Here is a 23,993-nt window from a genome sequence, read left to right on the forward strand (position 1 = left end):
AAAGAAAGTGGCAGGAGGTCAAGAGAAAGGTGTATGAGGTGAAAAAGAGAACAAATGAGAGTTGGGGTGAGAGCATATCATTAAATTTTAGGGAGAATAAAAAGATGTTTTTGAAGGAGGTAGATAACATGCATATGTCAAGAGAACAAATGGGAACATTGGTGCAGGGAGGTGATAACAGGTTGTGATGAAATGAGAAGGAGATTGAGTAAGTATCTTGAAGTTTTGTTAAATGTGTTTGATGATAGAGTGGCAGATATAGGGTGTTTTGGTCAGGGTGGTGTATGAAGTGAGAAGGTCAGGGAGAATGGTTTGGTAAACAGAGAAGAGGTAATGAAAGCTTTGTGGAAGATGAAATCTGACAAGATGGAGGGTTTGGATGGTATTGCAATGAAATTTATTAAAAGAAGGGGTGACTCTGTTGTTGACTGGTTGGTAAGGATACTCATTGTATGTATGGATCATGTTGAAGTGCCTGAGGATTGATGGAATGCATGTGTAGTGCCATTGTACTAAGGCAAAAGGGATAAAGGTGAGTGTTCAAACAACAGAGGCATAAGTTTGTTGAGTATTCCTGGGAAATTATATGGGAGGGAATTGATTCAGAGGGTGAAGGCATGTACAGAATGTCAGATTGGGGAAGAGCAGTGTGGTTTAAGAAGTGGTAGAGGACATGTGGATCAGGTGTTTGCTTGTAAGAATGTAAGAGAAATACTTAGAAATACAGATGGATTTGTATGTAGCATTTATGGATCTGGAGAAGGCATATGATAATATTTCTCAGATCCTTAAGTTCCTTTCTCATCACATGAAACCCTTCATGATCCTTCAGTGATTCCTCTTTTTTTTTTTTTTTGTTCTACCTCTGGTTAAGATAAATTTGGTCCTGCTTTTTTAACAATTTCCCCCCCAACATTTTCAAGCATTTTTTTCTTTTGTGGTTCCTCTTTTAACTCTGCCTCGTGTCTGTTCCTTGTGGATCTTATTCTGACTGACTGGTACATTCTCTTTTTTGGGTCCATGCCAAACTGTGGTCCAATTTGGAAAGAAAAGTTATATTTATTATTTTGCTTTGTCGCTGTCTCCTGCGTTAGTGAGGTAGCGCAAGGAGACAGACGAAAGAAAATGGCCCAACCCACCCACATACACATGTATATACATACATGTCCACACACGCAAATATACATACCTATACATCTCAACGTATACATATATATACACACACAGACATGTACATATATGTATATTTTGAAAAGGGAGGACTTTCAGCTTGTAGTTTTGCATCTCAGTGTTAGGTTAGGATGATGATGTTCAGAGTTTGGATTTGTTCTAAGGTTTATGTTGGTGGGGAAAGGTTTTATCTACGTAGTTTCTTTTTTATGTATGAGGCCTGCAGCATGTAATAAGTCTGGTTTATAGTTCTTTCTGTACCTCTTTGGTATTTGTTTTTTGCTGACTTGATAGATGATGTTGGTGTCACGTGAAATGGTATGATATAAGAATGGGAAATCAGATGTCGTGAAGATTTCAAATTTGGATTGTGTAAGTGATTTTTTTATGAATAAAGATAGTTTTAGTTGATTGTACAAACCCATGACCACCTTGAAGAGTGTGCTTCAATCAGGAGCAGGGAAATGATAGACTTCTTTGGAGCAGAAGGCTCCTCAGTGAGAGTATGGTCCTTTTAACCCCTTTAAACTGATACAGCCTTGCCATGGTGGCTTTTCATGTAATGTGTAACCACAAAGCAGGTGAAGTCCATGAACACATGATTTGATTTTTATTCCTAGATGTAGTGTTAATGTATATGAAATAGAAATCAGTGCTGATTGACTGTTAATTGTTTATCCCTTATAAGATATTGGATGTGAGCTAATTAGGTCCTTTTCATCTATTTGTGGCACCACCTCACCATTCAGGAGATTATAAACAAGTATGAAAAAATAGATACTGAAAGTATTGAATAAACAGATTAATCATCTTCATTAACTAGAGTTTTGTGTATCCCAGTATTATTAGAATGCTGACTACACTAAGAGTAGGGCTGTACATACAGAAGCTCTTTAACATTTTTGTTATTGATCATTCCCTTCCACTATGTATAAAAGACATAATACTCCTGCTTCAAGGAGATGTTGAAGAAGTATGATGATTTAAGTGTCACACCAGATATTTCTAGTACAATTTTTGAAATAAAATAGACTGCCTCACCAGGTATATGCATGATAGAGGTATAAAAAGGTTTGTATAAAAAGTTAAGTGTAAACACAGAGAGTTAGGGAATTGGAAAAATAGAAATCTGAGGAATATTGCTAAGTTTTAGAGTGTTGGTGTTCCAGCATGAATGAGCTGATAGAAAATAAACATTATTTGGAGAAATTCTAAGCGCTTGGTTTCTCCCATGGAAGGGATTTTATTTGTGATCTAACTTTGTATTTAATGTTTCAGATTCTTCGAGAACATCACCTACTGTCTCACCCATTTTCCATTTCCTTGTTTGGAAACTATGTATATTGGACTGATTGGAGAACTAACTCAGTTATTAGGTATGTTTTTCATAGATATTAAAGTTTTTCATATTTGAATACCTTGTTTTTTATTTCTTTATTAGTTGACAATCTCAAGGGCTAAAGATAATTTTTGTTTATCCAGAGCACTCTCTTGATAAATTGGTTATGATTTAAGGAAAAAACATCTGTTGCCCGTCAGGATGTCACAGCATTATTCTTATTCATGTCCCTTTCTGTGTGCTTTGACTTGAAGAGGTCATAAGAAATTTCTGGCTGATTCATGTGAGAAACTGCAGAAGCTGGTGACTGAGTTTGGTAAGGTGTGTTAAAGAAGAAAGTTAAGAGTAAATGTGAATAAGAGCAAGGTTATTAGGTACAGTAGGGTTGAGGGTCAAGTCAATTGGGAGGTAAGTTTGAATGGAGAAAAACTGGAGGAAGTAAAGTGTTTTAGATATCTAGGAGTGGATCTGGCAGCAGATGGAACCATAGAAGCGGAAGTGAATCATAGGGTGGGGGAGGGGGCGAAAATCCTGGGAGCCTTGAAGAATATTTGGAAGTCGAGAACATTATCTCTGAAAGCAAAAATGGGTATGTTTGAAGGAATAGTGGTTCCAACAATGTTGTATGGTTGCGAGGCGTGGGCTATGGATAGAGTTGTGCGCAGGAGGGTGGATGTGCTGGAAATGAGATGTTTGAGGACAATATGTGGTGTGAGGTGGTTTGATTGAGTAAGTAATGTAAGGGTAAGAGAGATGTGTGGAAATAAAAAGAGCATGGTTGAGAGAGCAGAAGAGGGTGTTTTGAAATGGTTTGGGCACATGGAGAGAATGAATAAGGAAAGATTGACCAAGAGGATATATGTGTCGGAGGTGGAGGGAACGAGAAGTGGGAGACCAAATTGGAGGTGGAAAGATGGAGTGAAAAAGATTTTGAGTGATCGGGGCCTGAACATGCAGGAGGGTGAAAGGCGTGCAAGGAATAGAGTGAATTGGATCAATGTGGTATACCGGGGTCGATGTGCTGTCAGTGGATTGAATTAGGGCATGTGAAGCATCTGGGGTAAACCATGGAAAGTTGTGTGGGGCCTGGATGTGGAAAGGGAGCTGTGGTTTCAGTGCATTATGCATGACAGCTAGAGACTGAGTGTGAACGAATGGGACCTTTGTTGTCTTTTCCTAGCGCTACCTCACACACATGAGAGGGCAGGGGGTTGGTATTTCATGCATGGCACATTAACATCCAAAAGTCTCTCTTTTGCGTGCCTATCAATTAACACATAATCCAGTAACGCTCTCTGGCCATCTCTCCTACTTACATACGTATACTTATGTATATCTCGCTTTTTAAACCAGGTATTGCCAATCACCAATCCTTTTTCAGCACATAAATCTACAAGCTCTTCACCATTTCCATTTACAACGCTGAACACCCCATGTGTGCCAATTATTCCCTCAACTGCCACATTACTCACCTTTGCATTCAAATCACCCATCATTATAACCCAGTCTTGTGCATCAAAACCACTAACACACTCATTCAGCTGCTCCCAAAACAATTGCCTCTCATGATCTTTCTTCTCATGCCCAGGTGCATATGCACCAATAATCACCCATCTCTCTCCATCAACTTTCAGTTTTACCCATATCAATCTAGAATTTACTTTCTTACACTCTATCACATACTCCCACCACTCCTGTTTCAGGAGTAGTGCTACTCCTTCCCTTGCTCTTGTCCTCTCACTAACCCCTGACTTTACTCCCAAGGCATTCCCAAAGCACTCTTCCCCTTTACCCTTGAGCTTCGTTTCACTCAGAGCCAAAACATCCATGTTTCTTTCCTCAAACATACTACCTATCTCTTCTTTTTTCTCATCTTGTTTACATCCACGCACATTTAGACACCCCAATCTAAGCCTTCGAGGAGGATGAGCACTCCCCGCACGACTCCTTCTTCTGTTTCCCCTTTTAGAAAGTTAAAATACAAGGAGGGGAGGGTTTCTGGCCCCCCACTCCCGTCCCCTTTAGTCGCCTTCTATGACATGTGAGGAATGCGTGGGAAGTATTCTTTCTCCCCTATCCCCAGATCCAAATATATATATATATATATATACTACTGTTTGGTTCTGGGAGCATTGAAGAATGTGTGGAAGGCGAGAACATTATCTCAGAGAAAAAAATGGGTATGTTTGAAGGAATAGTGATTTCAACAATGTTATATGGTTGCGAGGTTTGGGCTATAGATAGGGTTGTGCTGAGGAGGGTGGATGTGTTGGAAATGAGATGCTTAAGGATAATATGTGGTGTGAAGTGGTTTGATCGAATAAGTAATGAAAGGGTAAGAGAGATGTGTGGTAATGAAAAGAGTGTGGTTAAGAGAGCAGAAGAGGGTGTATTGAAATGGTTTGGTCACATGGAGAGAATGATTGAGGAGAGATTGACAAAGAGGATATTTGTGTCAGAGGTGGAGGGAACGAGGAGAAGTGGGAGACCTAATTGGAGGTGGAAGGATGGAGTGAAAAAGATTTTGAGCAATCAGGGCCTGAACATGCAGGAGGGTGAAAGGCATGCAAGGAATAGAGTGAATTGGAACAATGTGGTATACCAGGGTCAGTGTCCTGTCAGTTGATTAAACCAGGGCATATGAAGTGTCAGGGGTAAACCATGGAAAATTTGTGGGTCCTAGATGTGGAAAGGGAGTTGTGGTTTCGGTGCATTACACATGACAGCTAGAGACTGAATATGAATGAATGTGGCTTTCGTTGTCTTTCCTAGTGCTACCTTGCACGCGCATGGGGGGAGGGGGGCTGCCATTTCATGTGTGGAGGGGTGGCGATGGGAATGGATGAGGGCAGCAAGTGTGAATATGTATATGTGTATGTATGTATATGTCTCTGTATGTACATATGTACATACATACATATTTTTTCACTGTATAAATATATATACCTATATATATACACATATACATATTCATACTTGCTGCCTTCATTTATTCCCGTCGCCACCGCACCACACATGAAATAGCATCCCCCAAGCAAGGTAGTGCCAGGAACAGACAAAATAGGCCACATTTGTTCACATTTAGTCTCTAGCTGTCGTTGGTAATGCACCAAAACCACAGCTCCCTTTCCATATCCAGGCCCCACAGACCTTTCCATGGTTTACCCCAGATGCTTCACATGCCCTGGTTCAATCCATTGTCAGCATGTCGACCCTGGTATACTACATTGTTCAAATTCAGTATATTCCTTGCATGCCTGTCACCCTCCTGTATGTTCAGGCCCCAGTCGCTCAAAATCTTTTTCACTCCATCCTTCCATCTCCAATTTCGTCTCCCACTTCTCCTTCTTCCCTCCACCTCTGACACTTACATCCTCTTTGTCAATCTTTCCTCACTTATTCTCTCCATGTGTCCAAATCATTTCAACACACCCTATTCTGCTCTCTCAAGTATACTCTTTATATTTCCACACATCTCTCTTACCCTTTTATTACTTACTTGATCAAACCACCTCACACTACATATTGTCCTCAAACTTTTCATTTCCAACATATCCACCCTTCTCCGCACAACCCTATCTATAGCCCATGCCTAACAACCATATGACATTGTTGGAACCACTATTCCTTCAAACACCCATTTTTGTTCTCTGAGATAATGTTCTCGCCTTCCACACATTCTTCAACTCTCCCAGAACCTTCACCTCCTCCCCCACCCTGTGACTCACTTCCACTTTCATGGCTCCATCTGCTGCTGAGTCCACTCCCAGATATCTAAAACACTTCACTTCCTCTAGTTTTTCTCCATTCAAATTTACCTCCTAATTAACTTGTTCCTCAACCCTACTGAACCGAATAACCTTGCTCTTCTTCACATTTACTCTCAACTTTCTTTTTTCACACTCTTACCAAACTCAGTCACCAACTTCTGTAGTTTCACAGCTGAATCAGCCACCAGCACTGTATCATCAGCAAACAGCAACTGACTCACTTCCTAATCCATCTCATCCACAACAGACTGCATACTTGCCCCTCTCTCCAAAACCATTGCATTTACCTCCCTAGCCACCCCATCCATAAACAAATTAAACAACCATGGAGACATCACGCACCCCTGCTACGAACCTATATTCACTGAGAACCAATCACTTTCCTCTCTTCCTACTCATACACATGCCTTACATCCTCAATAAAAACATTTCACTGCTTCTAGCAACTTACCTCTCACACCATATAATCATAATACCTTCCACAGAGCATATCTTTCAACTCTATCATATGCCTTCTCCAGATCCATAAATCCCACATCTGTTTTTCTAAGTATTTCTCCCATACATTCTTCAAAGCAAACACCTGATCCTCTACCACTTCTGAAACCACACTGCTCTTCCCCAGTCTGATGCTCTGTATGTGCCTTTACCCTCTCAATCAATACCCTCCCATATAATTTCCCAGGAATACTCAACAAACTTAAACTTTTGTAATTTGAACATTCACTTTTATCCCCTTTGCCTTTGTACAATAGCACTATGCATGCATTCCACCAATCCTCTGGCACTTCACCATGAGCTATACATACATTGAATATCCTCACCAACCAATTAACAACACAGTCATCTCCTATTTTAATAAATTCCACAGCAATACCATCCAAACCCGCCACCTTGCCAGCTTTCATCTTCCGCAGAGCTTTCACTACCTCTTTGTTTACCAAACCATTCACCTTGACCCTCTCTCTTCACTCACCACCTCAACCAAAACACCCTATATCTGCCACTCTATCATCAAACACATTCAACAAACCTTCAAAATACTCACTCCATCTCCATCACCATCACCTCCCCATTAGCCCCCTTCCTCAATGTTCCCATTTGTTCTCTTGTCTTACATACTTTATTCATATCCTTCCAGAACATCTTTTTATTCTCCCAAAGATTTGATGATACTCTCTCACCCCAACTCTCATTTGCCCTCTTTTTCACCTCTTGCACCTTTCTCTTGACCTCCTGCCTCTTTCTTTTATACATCTCCCGGTCATTTGTATTATTTACATGCAAAAATCGTCCATATGCCTCTCTCTTCTCTTTTATCCCTGGGGATGGGGGAGAAAGAATACTTCCTACGCATTCCACACTTGTTGTAGAAGGCAACTAAAGGGGACGGGAGTGGGGGTCTGAAACCCTCCCATCTTTGTATTTTAACTTTCTAAAAGGGGAAACAGAAGAAGGAGTCTTGCAGGGAGTGCTTATCCTCCTTGAAAGCTCAGACTGGGGTGTCTAAATGGTTGTGGATGTATCCAAGATGAGAAAAGAGGAGAGATAGGTAGCATGTATGAGGAAAGGAACCTAGATGTTTTGGCTCTGAGTTAAACGAAACTCAAGGGTAAAGGGGAAGAGTGGTTTGGGAATGTTTCGGGAGTAAAGTCAGCGGTTAGTGAGAAGGCAAGAGCAAAGGAAGGAGGAGCACTACTCCTGAAACAGGAGTGGTGGGAGTATGTGATAGAGTGTAAAAATTTAAACTCTAGATTGATATGGGTAAAACTGAAAGTGGATGGAGAGAGATGGGTGATTATTGGTGCCTATGCACCTGGTCATGAGAAGAAAGAGCATGAGAGGCAAGTGTTTTGGGAGCAGCAGAGTGAGTGTGTTAGCAGTTTTGATGCACGAAACAAGGTTATAGTGATGGATGATTTGAGTGCAAAGGTGAATAATGTGGGAGTTGAGGGATTAATTGGTGTACATGGGGTGTGCGGTGTTGTAAATGGAAATGGTGAAGAGCTTGTAGATTTGTGTGCTGAAAAAAGGACTGGTAATTGGGAATACCTGGTTTAAAAAGAGATATACATAAGTGTACGTATGTAAGTATGAGAGATGGCCAGAGAGCGTTATTGGATTACGTGTAAATGACAGGGGCATGAAAGAGAGACTTTTTGTTGTTAATGTGCTGAGAGGGGCAACTGGAGGGATGTCTGATCATTATCTTGTGGAGGCAAAGGTGATGATTTGTAGAGGTTTTCAGAAAAGAAGAGAAATGTTGGGATGAAGAGAGAGGTGAGAGTAAATGAGCTTGGAAAGGAGACTTGTGTGTGGAAGTACCAGGAGAGATTTAGTGCAGAATGGAAAAAGGTGTGAACAAAGGATGTAAGGGGAGTGGGGGAGGAATGGGATGTATTTAGATCTTGAGAATATACAGTGTGGGTGCTATATACAGTAAATGATGGGATGTGCCTCTATTGGGATATGAATCAAAAATATATTTTGCAGTGGTTTCATCGATGAATCTTCAATTATTTTGCTTTTCTGTCATTGGAAAATATATGAAGACCAAAATCATTAAGATTCCCTTTTTTTCTCCATAGTGTATTGCCATGTCCTACATTAATGAGGTAGCACAAGGAAAAGATGCAGAAATGCTGCAGCCACTCATATCTGTTCTTTAAGTGTCAAGGGTAATGCACAGAAACCACATCTCCCCATCCACAACTAAGCCCCACAGACATTTTCATGGTTTACCCTGGATTATTCATGTGCTCATAAGTGTTGAAAAAATGAATCAACAAATTTTTTCATATTTTTCTGTCTCAAGTTTGCTACATAGAATACATGGTATACCATGCATGGTATTTCGTAATGACATCAGGAAAAATACATGATTTGTTTCCCTCTGGCCAGAAGGTACTAAACGCAAACACATTTTCATATTACCCACAGTGGTATAGGCTGCCTTGCTTCAAGTATGATGAAAAAGTAAGTTTATCAGTTTCATCAAGTGACATCAGTATGTATTAGTATATGTTTGAAATCTTGATGTTCCTTACAAGATGTCCTTTACTGGCTAGAATTGTAAGATGCCCATTTCGTGCAGCCATAAAAAATGATTACTAATATTGGATATTTTTTTCTAAAGAATTGTAAATACAATTCAGTAAGTTTAGGTTTATAAGGAAAGTCAGGCAAACTTTTTTTAGGTTCTGTTTATTTTTAGGTCTTTCCTTTAATATTACAGTACCTAGCATTTTCCCAGATCAGCATAGCTGTTCCAGTACCAGTAAGGTAAGGTTTTCGTAGGCTCTCTTGATTTTTGGAAAGTGTTTCCCTTACTTTGATAGTATCCTACATTTTTTTTTTTTATTTTGCTTCGTCGCTGTCTCCCGCGTTAGTGAGGTAGCGCAAGGAAACAGACGAAAGAATGGCCCAACCCACCCACATACACATTTATATACATACATGTCCACACACGTAAATATACATACCTATACATCTCAGTGTACACATATATATACACAAACAGACATATACATATATACACATGTACATAATTCATACTGTCTGCCTTTATTTATTCCCATCACCACCTCGCCACACATGGAATAACAACCTCCTCCCCCCTCATGTGTGCAAGGTAGTGCTAGGAAAAGACAACAAAGGCCCCATTCGTTCACACTCAGTCTCTAGCTGTCATGTAATAATGCACTGAAACCACAGCTCCCTTTCCATATCCAGGCCCCACAGAACTTTCCATGGTTTACCCCAGACGCTTCACATGCCCTGATTCAATCCATTGACAGCATGTCGACCCCGGTATACCACATCATTCCAATTCACTCTGTTCCTTGCATGCCTTTCACCCTCCTGCATGATCAGGCCCTGATCACTCAAAATCTTTTTCACTCCATCTTTCCACCTCCAATTTGGTCTCCCACTTCTCCTCGTTCCCTCCACCTCCGACACATGTATCCTCTTGGTCAATCTTTCCTCACTCATTCTCTCTATGTGATCAAACCATTTCAAAACACCCTCTTCTGCTCTCTCAACCACACTCTTTTTATTTCCACACATCTCTCTTACCCTTACATTATTTACTCGATCAAACCACCTCACACCACATATTGTCCTCAAACATCTCATTTCCAGCACATCCACCCTCCTGCGCACAACTCTATCCATAGTCCACACCTCGCAACCATACAACATTGTTGGAACCACTGTTCCTTCAAACATACCCATTTTTGCTTTCCGAGATAATGTTCTCGACTTCCACACATTCTTCAAGGCTCCCAGAATTTTTGCCCCCTCCCCCACCCTATGATTCACTTCCGCTTTCATGGTTCCATCCGCTGCCAGATCCACTCCCAGATATCTAAAACACTCTACTTCCTCCAGTTTTTCTCCATTCAAACTTACCTCCCAATTGACTTGACCCTCAACCCCACTGTACCCAATAACCTTGCTCTTATTCACATTTACTCTTAACTTTCTTCTTTCACACACTGTACCAAACTCAGTCACCAGCTTCTGCAGTTTCTCACGTGAATCAGCCACCAGCGCTGTATCATCAGCGAACAACAGCTGACTCACTTCCCAAGCTCTCTCATCCACAACAGACTGCATACTTGCCCCTCTTTCCAAAACTCTTGCATTCACCTCCCTAACAACCCCATCCATAAACAAATTAAACAACCATGGAGACATCACACACCCCTGCCGCAAACCTACATTCTGTGAGAACCAGTCACTTTCCTCTCTTCCTACATGTACACATGCCTTACATCCTCGATAAAAACTTTTCACTGCTTCTAACAACTTGCCTCCCACACCATATATTCTTAATACTTTCCACAGAGCATCTCTATAAACTCTGTCATATGCCTTCTCCAGATCCATAAATGCTACATACAAATCCATTTGCTTTTCTAAGTATTTCTCGCATACATTCTTCAAAGCAAGCACCTGTTCCACACATCCTCTACCACTTCTGAAACCACATTGCTCTTCCCCTACATATTCGACATATTCCCAAATAAGCATAGCCCACCCCTCTATCAGTTAGGTGAGGTTTATGGATCTGTAAAATTTGAAATCCTCTCCTTTATTTTTACATTAAATGACATTTTTCCCTAATTCAGCTTAACTCACTTTAAGATAAGGATTTTGAGGTTCAGTTGATTGTCAGTTGTTTCACTTAGTTTAATGGTACCACACATTTTCCCAGATAAGCAGAGCTTTCCCCACTAACAGGATGGGTCAGATTTCTTGAGAAGCAAATATTTGGTTAGGGACATTATTTCCATGTAACATTGGATTAAATGTCTCATATAATGACAGATGGCTAGAATGACAGATCTCCAGGACGTATATGAGTCTCCCAAACTGATTGGATGTTTTTGATGGTTTAATGTTGAAGGTAGATATTTTGATGACTCACTTGATGCTAGAGAGCAGGACGAGTCTTTCATAACCTTGTTCAGTAAACTTTATTAGATATATGACCTGTTCGGTGTCATCTCATTTTGCTTTTTACTTCTCTCCTGTTTTACATATTAAGAATTTACTTCATACAACATAAAAAAAACTGTAACCTTACTTACAGAGAAGTTTTATTGTTTGCAGTGCTAACAAATTTAATGGATCAGACATCCGTGACATCCAGCGCACTATTACACAGCCATTTGATATCCAGGTACTTCATCCAAGTCGGCAACCAAGAGGTAAAGGAATTAATGTTTCTAATCTTATGTTATTTTCTTTAGTATATTTAGTCGCTGTCTCCTGCGTTAGCAAGGTAGTGCAAGGAAACAGACAAAAGAACGGCCCAACCCACCCTCATACACATGTATATACATATCATACTTTATCACCATTATCCACAGCAGCTAGTGTCAGAAAACAGATGAAGCAAGGCTTATCCAATGACATGCACATATGTATATACATATATATGCACATACATACATACATTATATATGTAAAACCACTAGGAAAATGAAGCACAATAAGTTCCCAAGTGCACTTTCATGTAATGATCACATCATCAGGGGAGATACAAGAACGAGATAGACAGACATATACATATATACACATGCACATAATTCATACTTACTGCCTTTATTCATTTCTGTCGCCAACCCACCACACATGAAATGACAACCCCCTCCCCCTGCATGCACACGAAATTGCGCTAGGAAAAGACAACAAAGGCCGTATTCGTTCACACCCAGTCTCTAGCTGTCATGTATAATGCACCGAAACCACAGCTCCCTTTCCACATCCAGTCCCCACAAAACTTTCCATGGTTTACCCCAGACGCTTCACATGCCCTGGTTCATTCCATTGACAGCACATCGACCCCGGTATACCACATCGTTCCAATTCACTCCATTCCTTGCTGGCCTTTTATGCTTCTGCATGTTCAGGCCGTGATTGCTCAAAATCTTTTTCACACCATCCATCCACCTCCAGTTTGGTCTCCTACTTCTCGTTTCCTCCACCCCTGACACATATCCTCTTTGTCAGTCTTTCTTCACTCATTCTCTCCATGTGACCAAACCATTTCAATACACCCTCTTCTGCTCTTTCAGCCACACTGTTCTTATTACCACACATCTCTCTTACCCTTTCATTACTTACTCAATCAAACCACCTCACACCACATATTGTCTTCAAACATCTGATTTTCAACACATCCACCCTCCTCTGCACTACCCTTTTAATAGCCCATGCCTCACAACCATATGACATTGTTGGAACTACTATTCCTTCAAACATACCCATTTTTGCTCTCCAAGATAATGTTCTCGACTTCCACACATTCTTCAATGTTCCCAGAACCTTCACCCCCAACCCCCACCTTGTGACTCACTTCCGCTTCCATGGTTCCATCTGCTGCCAAATTCACTCCCAGATATCTAAAACACTTCAGTTTTTCTCCATTCAAACTTACCTCCCAATTTACTTGTCCCTTAACCCTACTGAACCTAATAACCTTGCTTTCTCAGCTTTCTTCTTTCTCCCACTTTACCAAACTCAGTCACCAACTTCTGCAGTTTCTCACCCAAATCAGCCACGAGTGCTGTATCATCAGCGAACAACAACTGACTCACTTCCCAAGCCCTGTCATCCGCAACAGATTGCATACTTGCCCCTCTCTCCAAAACTCTTGCATTCACCTCCCCAACAACCCCATCCATAAACATGTTAAACAACCATGGAGACCTCATGCACCCCTGCCGCAAACTGACATTCACTGGGAACCAATCACTTTCCTCTCTTCCTATTCATACACATGCCTTACATCCTCGATAAAAACTTTTCACTGCTTCTAGCAACTTACCTCCCACACCATATACTCTTAATACCTTCCACAGAGCATCTCTATCACTCTATCATATACCTTCTCCAGATCCATATATGCTACATACAAATCCATCTGTTTTTCTAAGTATTTCTCACATACATTTTTCAAAGGAAACACCTGATCCACACATCCTCTACCACTTCTGAAACCACACTGCTCTTCTCCAGTCTGATTCTCTGTACCTGCCTTCACCCTCTCAATCAATACCCTCCCATAGAATTTCCCAGGAATACTCAACAAACTTACACCTCTGTAATTTGAGCACTCTTTTTTATCCCCTTTGTCTTTTTACAATGGCACTATGCATGCATTATGCCAATCCTCAGGCACTTCACCATGAACCATATATACATTGAATATCCTCACCAACCAATCAACAACACAGTCTCCCCATTTTTTAATATATTCCACTGCAATACCATCCAAACCCGCTGCTTTGCCGGCTTTCATCTTCTGCAAAGCTTTCACTACCTCCTCTCTGTTTACCAAATCATTCTCCCTGACCTTCTCACTTTGCACACCACCCCAACCAAAACACCCTATACCTGCCACTCTGTCATCAAACACATTCAACAGACCTTCAAAATCCTCACTCCATCTCCCTCTTACTTCACCACTACTTGTTATTACCTCCCCATTTGCCCCTTTCACTGATGTTCCCATTTGTTCTCGTGTCTTGCGTACTTTATTTACCTCCTTCCAAAACATCTTTTTATTCTCCTAAAATTTATTTATACTCTATCATCCCAACTCTTATTTGCCCTCTTTTTCACCTTTTGCACCTTTCTCTTGCCCTCTTGCCTCTTTCTTTTATACATCTCCCAGTCATCTGCACTATTTCCCTGCAAAAAGAATAATTATTTCCACAAAAACTCAGCTCAAGTATACTCGGGACATTAATGAAAGGGGTTAGTATTTGTTGTGACATACCACACATTGTTGCCATAAATTACAGCATTCATTCCCTCTCCATACTCTGGAGAGCATTTGCAATAATGTTAAAGAGGCCTGTACAGGTACTTACCCTCTTGTTATATGATAATTTGTGAAGCTGTGAAACTCTGAAAAGAATAGTAATTACATTATTATTGAAAAAACTCTTCCAAAAAATGGAAATCTCACTCTATATGCCTAACAGCACACCTGAAGTACTTCAAGTGCCTGGCAGTAGAGCAGCATGACTGTAAGGGCATGTATCAGACGTAAGTAATTTTTCACCAATTTATGTTGTGTATTATTTTATTCAGAAAATTCGTTTCTAGTTAACACTAATACAAAAATTCTGGAAATGTGTTTTTGAATATTTGAAAATCCAGCACACAGAATGTACAATGGATTTTAGGACTGACATTGTGAAGGGGTTAATAATTCCAGAAAGAATGTAATATATAAATGCAAGAGTTTTGGAAAGAGGGGCAAGTATGAAGTCTGTTGTGGATGAGAGAACTTGGGAAGTGAGTCAGTTGTTGTTCGCTGATGATACAGCGCTGGTGGCTGATTCATGTGAGAAACTGCAGAAGCTGGTGACTAAGTTTGGTAAAGTGTGTGAAAGAAGAAAGTTAAGAGTAAATGTGAATAAGAGCAAGGTTATTAGGTACAGTAGGGTTGAGGGTCAAGTCAATTGGGAGGTAAGTTTGAATGGAGAAAAACTGGAGGAAGTAAAGTGTTTTAGATATCTGGGAGTGGATCTGGCAGCGGATGGAACCATGGAAGCGGAAGTGAAGCATAGGGTGGGGGAGGGGGCGAAAATCCTGGGAGCCTTGAAGAATGTGTGGAAGTTGAGAACATTATCTCTGAAAGCAAAAATGGGTATGTTTGAAGGAATAGTGGTTCCAACAGTGTTGTATGGTTGCGAGGCGTGGGCTATGGATAGAGTTGTGCGCAGGAGGGTGGATGTGCTGGAAATGAGATGTTTGAGGACAATGTGCGGTGTGAGGTGGTTTGATCGAGTAAGTAACGTAAGGGTAAGAGAGATGTGTGGAAATAAAAAGAGCATGGTTGAGAGAGCAGAAGAGGGTGTTTTGAAATGGTTTGGGCACATGGAGAGAATGAGTGAGGAAAGATTGACCAAGAGGATATATGTTTCGGAGGTGGAGGGAACGAGGAGAAGTGGGAGACCAAATTGGAGGTGGAAAGATGGAGTGAAAAAGATTTTGTGTGATCGGGGCCTGAACATGCAGGAGGGTGAAAGGAGGGCAAGGAATAGAGTGAATTGGATCGATGTGGTATACCGGGGTTGACGTGCTGTCAGTGGATTGAATCAGGGCATGTGAAGCGTCTGGGGTAAACCATGGAAAGTTGTGTGGGGCCTCGATGTGGAAAGGGAGCTGTGGTTTCGGGCATTATTGCATGACAGCTAGAGACTGAGTGTGAACGAAGTGGTCTTTGTTGTCTTTTCCTTGTGCTACCTCGCACGCATGAGGTGGGAGGGGGATGGTATTCCATGTGTGGCGAGGTGGCGATGGGAATGAATAAAGGCAGACAGTGTGAATTGTGTGCATGTGTATATATGTATGTGTCTGTGTGTGTATATATATGTGTACATTGAGATGTATAGGTATGCATATTTGCGTGTGTGGACGTGTATGTATATACATTGTGTATGGGGGTGGGTTGGGCCATTTCTTTTGTCTGTTTCCTTGCGCTGCCTCGCAAACGCGGGAGACAGCGACAAAGCAAAATAAATAAATAATAAATATAAATTATGCTGTTAGAGATTGGACTTTTATCTTCAGACTGAATAACTGAATGAAATGCAGTGATTTCTAAAACAATATATTTTACTAATTCACATTTCAGATGTTCCAAATCCTTGCAAAGAAGACAATGGGGGATGTTCTCACTTGTGCTTGTTGAGTTTCAATGGCACTCATCAGTGCAACTGCCCTCATATCATGAGTCTTGGCCCAGACAACAAGACTTGTATACGTGAGTCTAATTGCATTTCATCCACCTTTTTCTTTATGATAATCCCTTTTATGTTTACATTGGTATGACCATGTACACATAGGTATGTTATGAATGCTTGTAGTTGTAAGGTCTTGACTCAGTTTTTGAGGAAGTTTATCTTATGTTCTTAGGGACCCAGCTCTCAATTCCAACTTTCAAGTTGCATGCACAGATATAGGATGCATACCTGCAATCTTCTTTCAAAATCATACAAAGATTTCCCCAAGAATATTTTGGCTGCTTTTAAGACTTCATTAGAAAAAAATATTTAGATACTGCAATAAATGTAAGTTTTGAAGAAATTAAAACTCCTATCTCCTGGGCAGTGTCTCTTGACAGAGATATCTTGTACCTCTGGAAGTTAGAAACCTAGAAACTTCTAAGTCCCAAAGTTCTGGTGAGATAAATGTCTCTCACCCTTCTTTAACCATCCAGTATGTAGTGATGGCATCTGACAGTCCATGTCTGCCCTCTGACCAGTGAATAACCTCCACTTAGAAATGTTTTCATTTTTCCCAGATTGTTGGTGGAGATCCACCAGTATTTTCAAAACACAGACTTCAACCCATTGGTGGGCACTCTTGATTATAACAAAGGATTATTCAAAAGAGAGGGAAAGGAAATGTGGGAAAAATAACCAGGACATTGCTTCTAGGACATGGCCCAGAGAAAGAGAGTTTTCTGTATTTCAGGTCTTACATTTCTCTGCAGGAGTGGTTTCTCTTATGAGCCATTAGTGTATACACACTTGGAGTTAGAGAAGGGTAAGATTTTCATCAAGAGACCAGATATAGCAAGAACACTACCTTTAGAGTCAACTTAGCACATTTGGGTTCTTTTCCTCAGGTTTCAAAGGCCACCACTCTAGATCAACCTTCAACACACAGAGGAAGGTATTTACAGACATTAAAGGAAAAACAGAGACAACTTGATAATCTTTCTCTAGGTGTTTTAGAAAGGCCAATATTGGAGACTGCCATCCTAAATGCATGGCCTCTAATATACAGGCAGGGGGGTTTCACAAAAATGAGTCTTTTGATCAAGGCAGAGATGTTCCTTACTAAGAGATATTTTAAGATTCCTGGGTACCAAAAGGGACTCCCCTCAGAATCTCTAGTAATCATTGTGATTCATCCATCTTCACTAACCATAAAGAGCATATCTTATGTCTAGAAATTGTGTTGTATCTCATTAATTCTTCTTTTAGCATCAAGGGTTATCAAGAGGGGTTTCATGATGAACCATAAAAGTGCTATGAGGCCAGATAGAAGCTCCTTCAATTGCAAGAAAACTGAGACATTCATAACCCCTATATGGTACTCAGATTATTGTAAATAGATTGGAAAAATGAAAAAAGTAATTCCCAATAAATTCACCACAAAAAAAACGATAATTTTTCTCAGGGAAGGTATTTCAGAAAGGCCAACATTGCAGGCTACCTTCCTGAATTCTTGGGGTCTGAGATACAGGCAAAAGGGGTGCACAAAAAATGTCTTTTGATCAAGGTAGAGATGTTCCTTGCTAAGAGAGGTTTTGAGATTCCTGGATACCAGAAGGTGTTCCCCTCAGAATCTCTGATGATCACTGTGATTCATCCAGTGTTCACTGGCCATAAGGAGCAGTTCTTATGTTTAGAAAATGTGTTGTATCTCAGCAATTCTTCTTTTAGCATCAAAGGCTATTAAGAGAGGTTTCATGATGAACTATAAGTGCTATGAAGCCAGAGAAAAACTCTTCCAGTCGTAAGAAAACTGGGACATTTATAACCCTTATAGGATATCCTGACTGTTGTAAGTAGATTGGAAAACATGAAAAAAGTAATTCTTGAGAATTCTTGAAGAATCATTAGCCTTGATATTTTATGACAAGATTATAAAAGAATCTAACTTCCAAACCCAAGAGAACCTGTGTATTCAAGGAAGAAATAGAATTTTCAAACCAACAGTTAGGATGAATATGGCGACAGTCATAAGAGCTGCTCACAGTTCAGGCTGTGTCATGTCTGAGAAAGATGAATTAGTCAACAGTTTCAGTTATTGATTAGCACATTAGTGAAACAGGACACTGTTGCACCTAAGAAAAATACAGTCTAGCAACATTGAATTTGCTTTGTGGCAAAGAGACCAAGCAGAGTCAGGTCAGAGCAGGGGACCTATGAAAAATTTTCTTCTAATAAACAATCTGGTATCATGAAATCAATCTTGATAGCTTTATGTATTTTCAGGGAAACAACTACAAAAGTCTTGTTCATTACTGCCTGTCTTATCCATAAGGAACACAATTCTTCACCCTAGACTTTTATTCCCCCTATCAAATGACCATACCTCTTGACCTTTTCTGCAAAGGAAGCCCACTTCCAGAAGGCAACCATCCAAACTATCCAATTTATAGGACCTTCGTAGAACCACCTGTTAGTGCCAGAGCTTATGGCATTAAAAAAGGTTTCATAGCCAAGAATGTAGATTATAAGACACCAGAAACACTTCTCACACCTTATAATTTTCCAGTAAGACCACATTTTGAGTATGAAGTCCAGTTTAGGTCCTCAAACTATGAAAATGACGAGGAAAAATTAGAGCAAGAACAAAGACGATTTGCAAAATTGATCCCATCCTTAGAATCTGGCATACAAAGAGAGGCTAAAATGATTGCATCTCTTCTCCCTTAAAAACACAGACTTCGCAGTGAATTAATCCAGTTGTTCAAAATTCTGAGCAAGCTTGAAAATGTAAATCATGAACATCTTCAAAATACAAGAAAATACAGTTATCTGGACAAATGGAATAAAACTCAAAGCTAAAAGATGTAGTATGGATGTGGGGAAAAAACTTCTTTTCCTATAGGCATATTGAGCACTGGAATAAGTTACTGTCAGAGGTAGTGAATGCTAAGACTACAAAACCATCAAAAGTTATGTAGACAAATATTTTATGAATTCAGGTATACTCTGAGAAAATTGCCAGAAGTAAGCTGTATAAATAACAGCGGTAATGGAGACAGGAGAAGGCTAATGTGCAGCAGCAAGAGTCAGTGATAGCTTTAAAAACTGCAGAGAGGAATTACGTTTTCTTTGTCAAGTTAAACTCCTTTTTTTTACCAGTTAATCCAGTCTTGGGCCAATCAGGAATCCTGTTGCCTGATTTTCTCATGTAAACTCATGTAAACTATTTGACATCTTGCCACGAAGCTCTACTCTCTTCACATCCATGCACTGAGATCCACTATGCAGGAGATTTCAATATACACCATAAGGATTGGTTAGGATCTAACCAGACAGTCCTGATGCAGCCAAGGCCTTTTTTCTTTCCTAAACAATGTGGAACAATAAATCAAGTGCTCTACTCAAGTTACCAACAGCTTTTCTAACACATTTATATTTATTTATCTATTTTGCTTTGTTGCTGTCTCCCGCGTTAGCGAGGTAGCGCAAGGAAACAAACGAAAGAATGGCCCAACCCACCCACATACACATGTATATACATACACGTCCACACACGCAAATATACATACCTATACATCTCAACGTATACATATATATACACACACAGACATATACATATATACACATGTACATAATTCATACTGTATGCCTTTATTCATTCCAATCGCCACCTCGCCACACATGAAATAACAGCCCTCTCCCCCCTCATGTGCGCGAGGTAGCGCTAGGAAAAGACAACAAAGGCCACTTTTGTTCACATTCAGTCTCTAGCTGTCATGTAATAATGCACCGAAACCACAGCTCCCTTTCCACATCCAGGCCCCACAAAACTTTCCATGGTTTACCCCAGATGCTTCACTTGCCCTGGTTCAATCCATTGACAGCATGTCGACCCTGGTATACCACATCATTCCAATTCACTCTATTCCTTGCACGCCTTTCACCCTCCTGCATGTTCAGGCCCCGATCACTCAAAATCTTTTTCACTCCATCTTTCCACCTCCATTTTGGTCTTCCAATTCTCCTCATTCCCTCCACCTCTGACACATATATCCTCTTTGTCAGTCTTTGCTCTCTCATTCTCTCCATGTGACCAAACCATTTCAAAACACCCTCTTCTGCTCTCTCAACCACACTCTTTTTATTACCACACATCTCTCTTACCCTATTATTACTTACTCGATCAAACCACCTCACACCACATATTGTCCTCAAACATCTTCTTTCCAGCACATCCACAACTCTATCCATAGCCCACAACTCCGCACAACTCTATCCATAGCCCACACCTCGCAACCATATAACATTGTTGGAACCAGTATTTCTTCAAACATACCCTCTTTTTTTTTTTTTTTTTACATCAGAACCCTTCCCTTACACATATACCATTCTGTTCCCTTAGGGTCCTCAGACCAAAATATTATATTTATTACTTCTGATTAGGCACACCTGTCCTTTATCCCCCTTTAAAACACGAATCTGGCATTCTGGGAGAACTCAGTGGTTATCCTGGTGCAGCATCTTCAATGACTTTCCCTGTGATGGGTACTGCTCCTCTGGTTAGGATGTCTCATGTTATTCTGAATGCAGAGCCGAGATTATGTTCGCTGGGAAGTATTCTTACTTTTCATCTTTTAAATAACTTCATCCTCAATTATGGCTTGATCACTTCTTCCCTGATGCCTTTCATACCAGAGACAGTGTGCACCAGTCCATAAACTCCTCCCTTTCCCAGAAACCCACTCTCCTTTCATTTCTGCTCAGAATCATTGCAAAACTGTTCTTGAGGAGCTAAGTGCTCTTACATTAAAAGTGTGCTGATGATTTCTTCTGCAGACAAATTATTTTGGTCCTTAACCAATAACTTCTGTAATACAACCTTTCCTTCTCTTTTTCGATCTGACCATTCTATTGCTAACTCTTCAGATGATAAAGCTGCCTTTTTTTTTGGCACCTTGTTTTCCTCTCATTAAACTCTGAATGAATCATGTTATAATCCTCCAAACCCCCCCCCCCCCTGCCCCCATCTCCTCCCTCTGAACCTATGCCATTTCCTATATTCTCCTTATGTAGGCTCCTCCATGTGCTCTTCCAGATCCAGGTGGACATGTGTATGGCTCAGACAGCATACATTCTCAAGTTCTAAAGGAGTGTGCTAGCACAAATTCTTGCTTGCCAATTTCACTTATCTGCAAACTCAGACTTTCCCTCCTGCTTGGGAGCACATCTTGGTGCAACCCATTCATGAGACGAGAGACCACTTTAACCCCTTTAACTATCATCCTACTGTTCTCACTTCTGCAGTCTCCAGAGTCTTTGGAACTTCTACTCTCACTTTCTCTAATGCTTAGAAACTCATCCCCTTCTTTCAGGTAATTAGCATGGGTATTTTAGTTCTAGGTGTACTGTGATCTCTCCTATGTGACTTATTTCTGGTCCTTGTCTCACTGGGATTTTGTTGAATTTTTGTCATAGCCGTCTACATCTCCAAAGCATTTGACTGGGTGTGGCATAGGTCTTTGCTTTCAAAACCCATTTTCTTTAACTTAACTGCTTCTGTCTGTTCTCTAATGCATAGTTTCCTCTCTGACCATTCCATCACAGTTGTTGTCAGTGAATTGACCTCCCCATCCTATTTTATCTATAGTGGTGTTCCTCAGGGGTCTAACCTGTCACCTATTCTCTTTCTTCTCTTTTCTTTGGTATGGTAGCCATTTCCTTGTCATCAGTAGTTAGTGTGTCATGTTTGTTTCGTAATGGTCTAGTTCCCTCTTTTATTGTCTTCCTTTGTTATATATATTTGAAGGATTCCGTGGGATTATTCTTAACTTTCAAGGAAATTCTTCTTTCTTCCTTGCATTTACTCTTGTCTTATGACCTTCCTTTACTCTCTTTGGATTTTGATTAATTCCTGGTGATTTTCATTGGTTCCCATTGATGTGAATTTCTTATATGTTTTCTTCTTTTGGCAAATTAGTCCTTCTATTCTCCTATTCATTCATGATGGTTTTGAAATATTACAAGTTCTCTTCATAATTCATGAAATATGTTTAGTTTCAATGTTGGGTAGTGTGTTTTTAGAATTATTCCACATTTCCTCTACTGTTTGAACATCAAGAAGTTTTGTCCTATTGGTACTGTGAATTTTGTGTTTAGTGATTTCAAAATTTGCTTGCCTGTAATCTGGGATCAAGAGTTTGTCGTCATTTATTTTATAGTCTAAATTTTCCTCTAATGTAATCAAACTGTGATCGCAGTTGACAAACTCGCCTACTTCACAAGAGTTGATTAAGTTTGTGTCACTGGTGAGGACAAGATCAAGAATGTTTTTGTTTCTAGTTGGTTTTTTAATTAACTGTTCTAGAAAAGTATCTTCAATCAGTTCCGTTGGTCTCACTCCCTCTCAGTCACCTGTTAACATGTTTCAGTTTATGTTTGGACTGTTGAAGTCTGCTACTGTTATAATCTCTTTACTGTTTACTGTAGTTTTGATTTCATTGTATAGCATCTTATCATTGTGTTCTTTTTGCTTAGGAGGTCTGTAAATAGTGCTGAGATTTAGTTTACTTTTGAACTTTTTGGTAATGTCATTATAAAGAGAGTCATAAGTGTGTGTGTGTCTACTTAGCTTATCTTAATAGCACTTAGATTGTTATGAACATAGATCAGAACTCCATCACCTAACCTGTATAAGCGACCTTTCATAGATAGTTTGTATCCAGGTATTGCTAACTCGGCGATTAAGTGTTTATTCTCAGAGTTTACCTACATTTTTGAGATTGCAATAATGTTCATTTTTTTTTTGGTAACTGCATGGGATATAAGTTCATCACATTTTGTAATGATGCCCTGTGCATTTGAGTATATTAAGCTTATTTTCGTTGGAGTTGATTTCTGGACTGAATTTTCCTGTTTTTTCTGTTGGTATGCGTGTTTGTATTATCACTTTAATGTCTGCATGTGCAGCTGCATGAGAGTGATGTCTCTGTCTGTTTTGGGTTCACTGCTATGCTAAACCTATTATGAGCTGAGAGATAGTTGTTAGTAGGTTGTTTGGTAATGTGACAACAAATTATCTTCACTGGTTGGAAGGTGGAAGTATCTTCCAAATTTGTCTCAACGGTTGCTATCCTACTATCTAAGCTATCTACCCTAGATGATATACCTATGGCTGTTTCCTGTATATTGCAACTGCTTTCACCACCAAGAGTTGGAGAGTTATACGCTGTTAGAGGCATTGGGGGAAAATAAATGAAATAGAAAAGGAAGGTAATAGAAGGCTGAGAGATATTAAGCCAGAAGGTATCAAAGCTAGGAAACTTGAGATCCATGAGACAAGCATTTGGTGTTTTTGTTCTACAGTAAGCTCAAACTCCACACTTGGAACAGAAATGATTATAGAGATTACAGTTGGAGATTCTGATAGGGCAGAGAAGCAGTCTTGGACAGTTGAATTTCAGA

The 23,993-nt window shown here is 40.1% G+C and overlaps 1 protein-coding gene across 1 annotated transcript in view; it reads left to right on the top strand.

The window, feature by feature from the left end:
* LRP1 (LDL receptor protein 1) overlaps positions 1-23,993 on the top strand; it is a 1,167,923-nt gene that overhangs the window by 501,406 nt on the left and 642,524 nt on the right. The window contains exons 29-31 of the mRNA XM_071663699.1: positions 2,449-2,546; positions 11,899-11,996; positions 16,442-16,570. Of these exons, the coding sequence (XP_071519800.1) occupies positions 2,449-2,546; positions 11,899-11,996; positions 16,442-16,570 (325 nt within the window). The remainder of the gene's footprint in view (positions 1-2,448; positions 2,547-11,898; positions 11,997-16,441; positions 16,571-23,993) is intronic.

The sequence above is a fragment of the Panulirus ornatus genome, chromosome 1, assembly GCF_036320965.1.
Source record: "Panulirus ornatus isolate Po-2019 chromosome 1, ASM3632096v1, whole genome shotgun sequence".
NCBI lineage: Eukaryota > Metazoa > Arthropoda > Malacostraca > Decapoda > Palinuridae > Panulirus > Panulirus ornatus.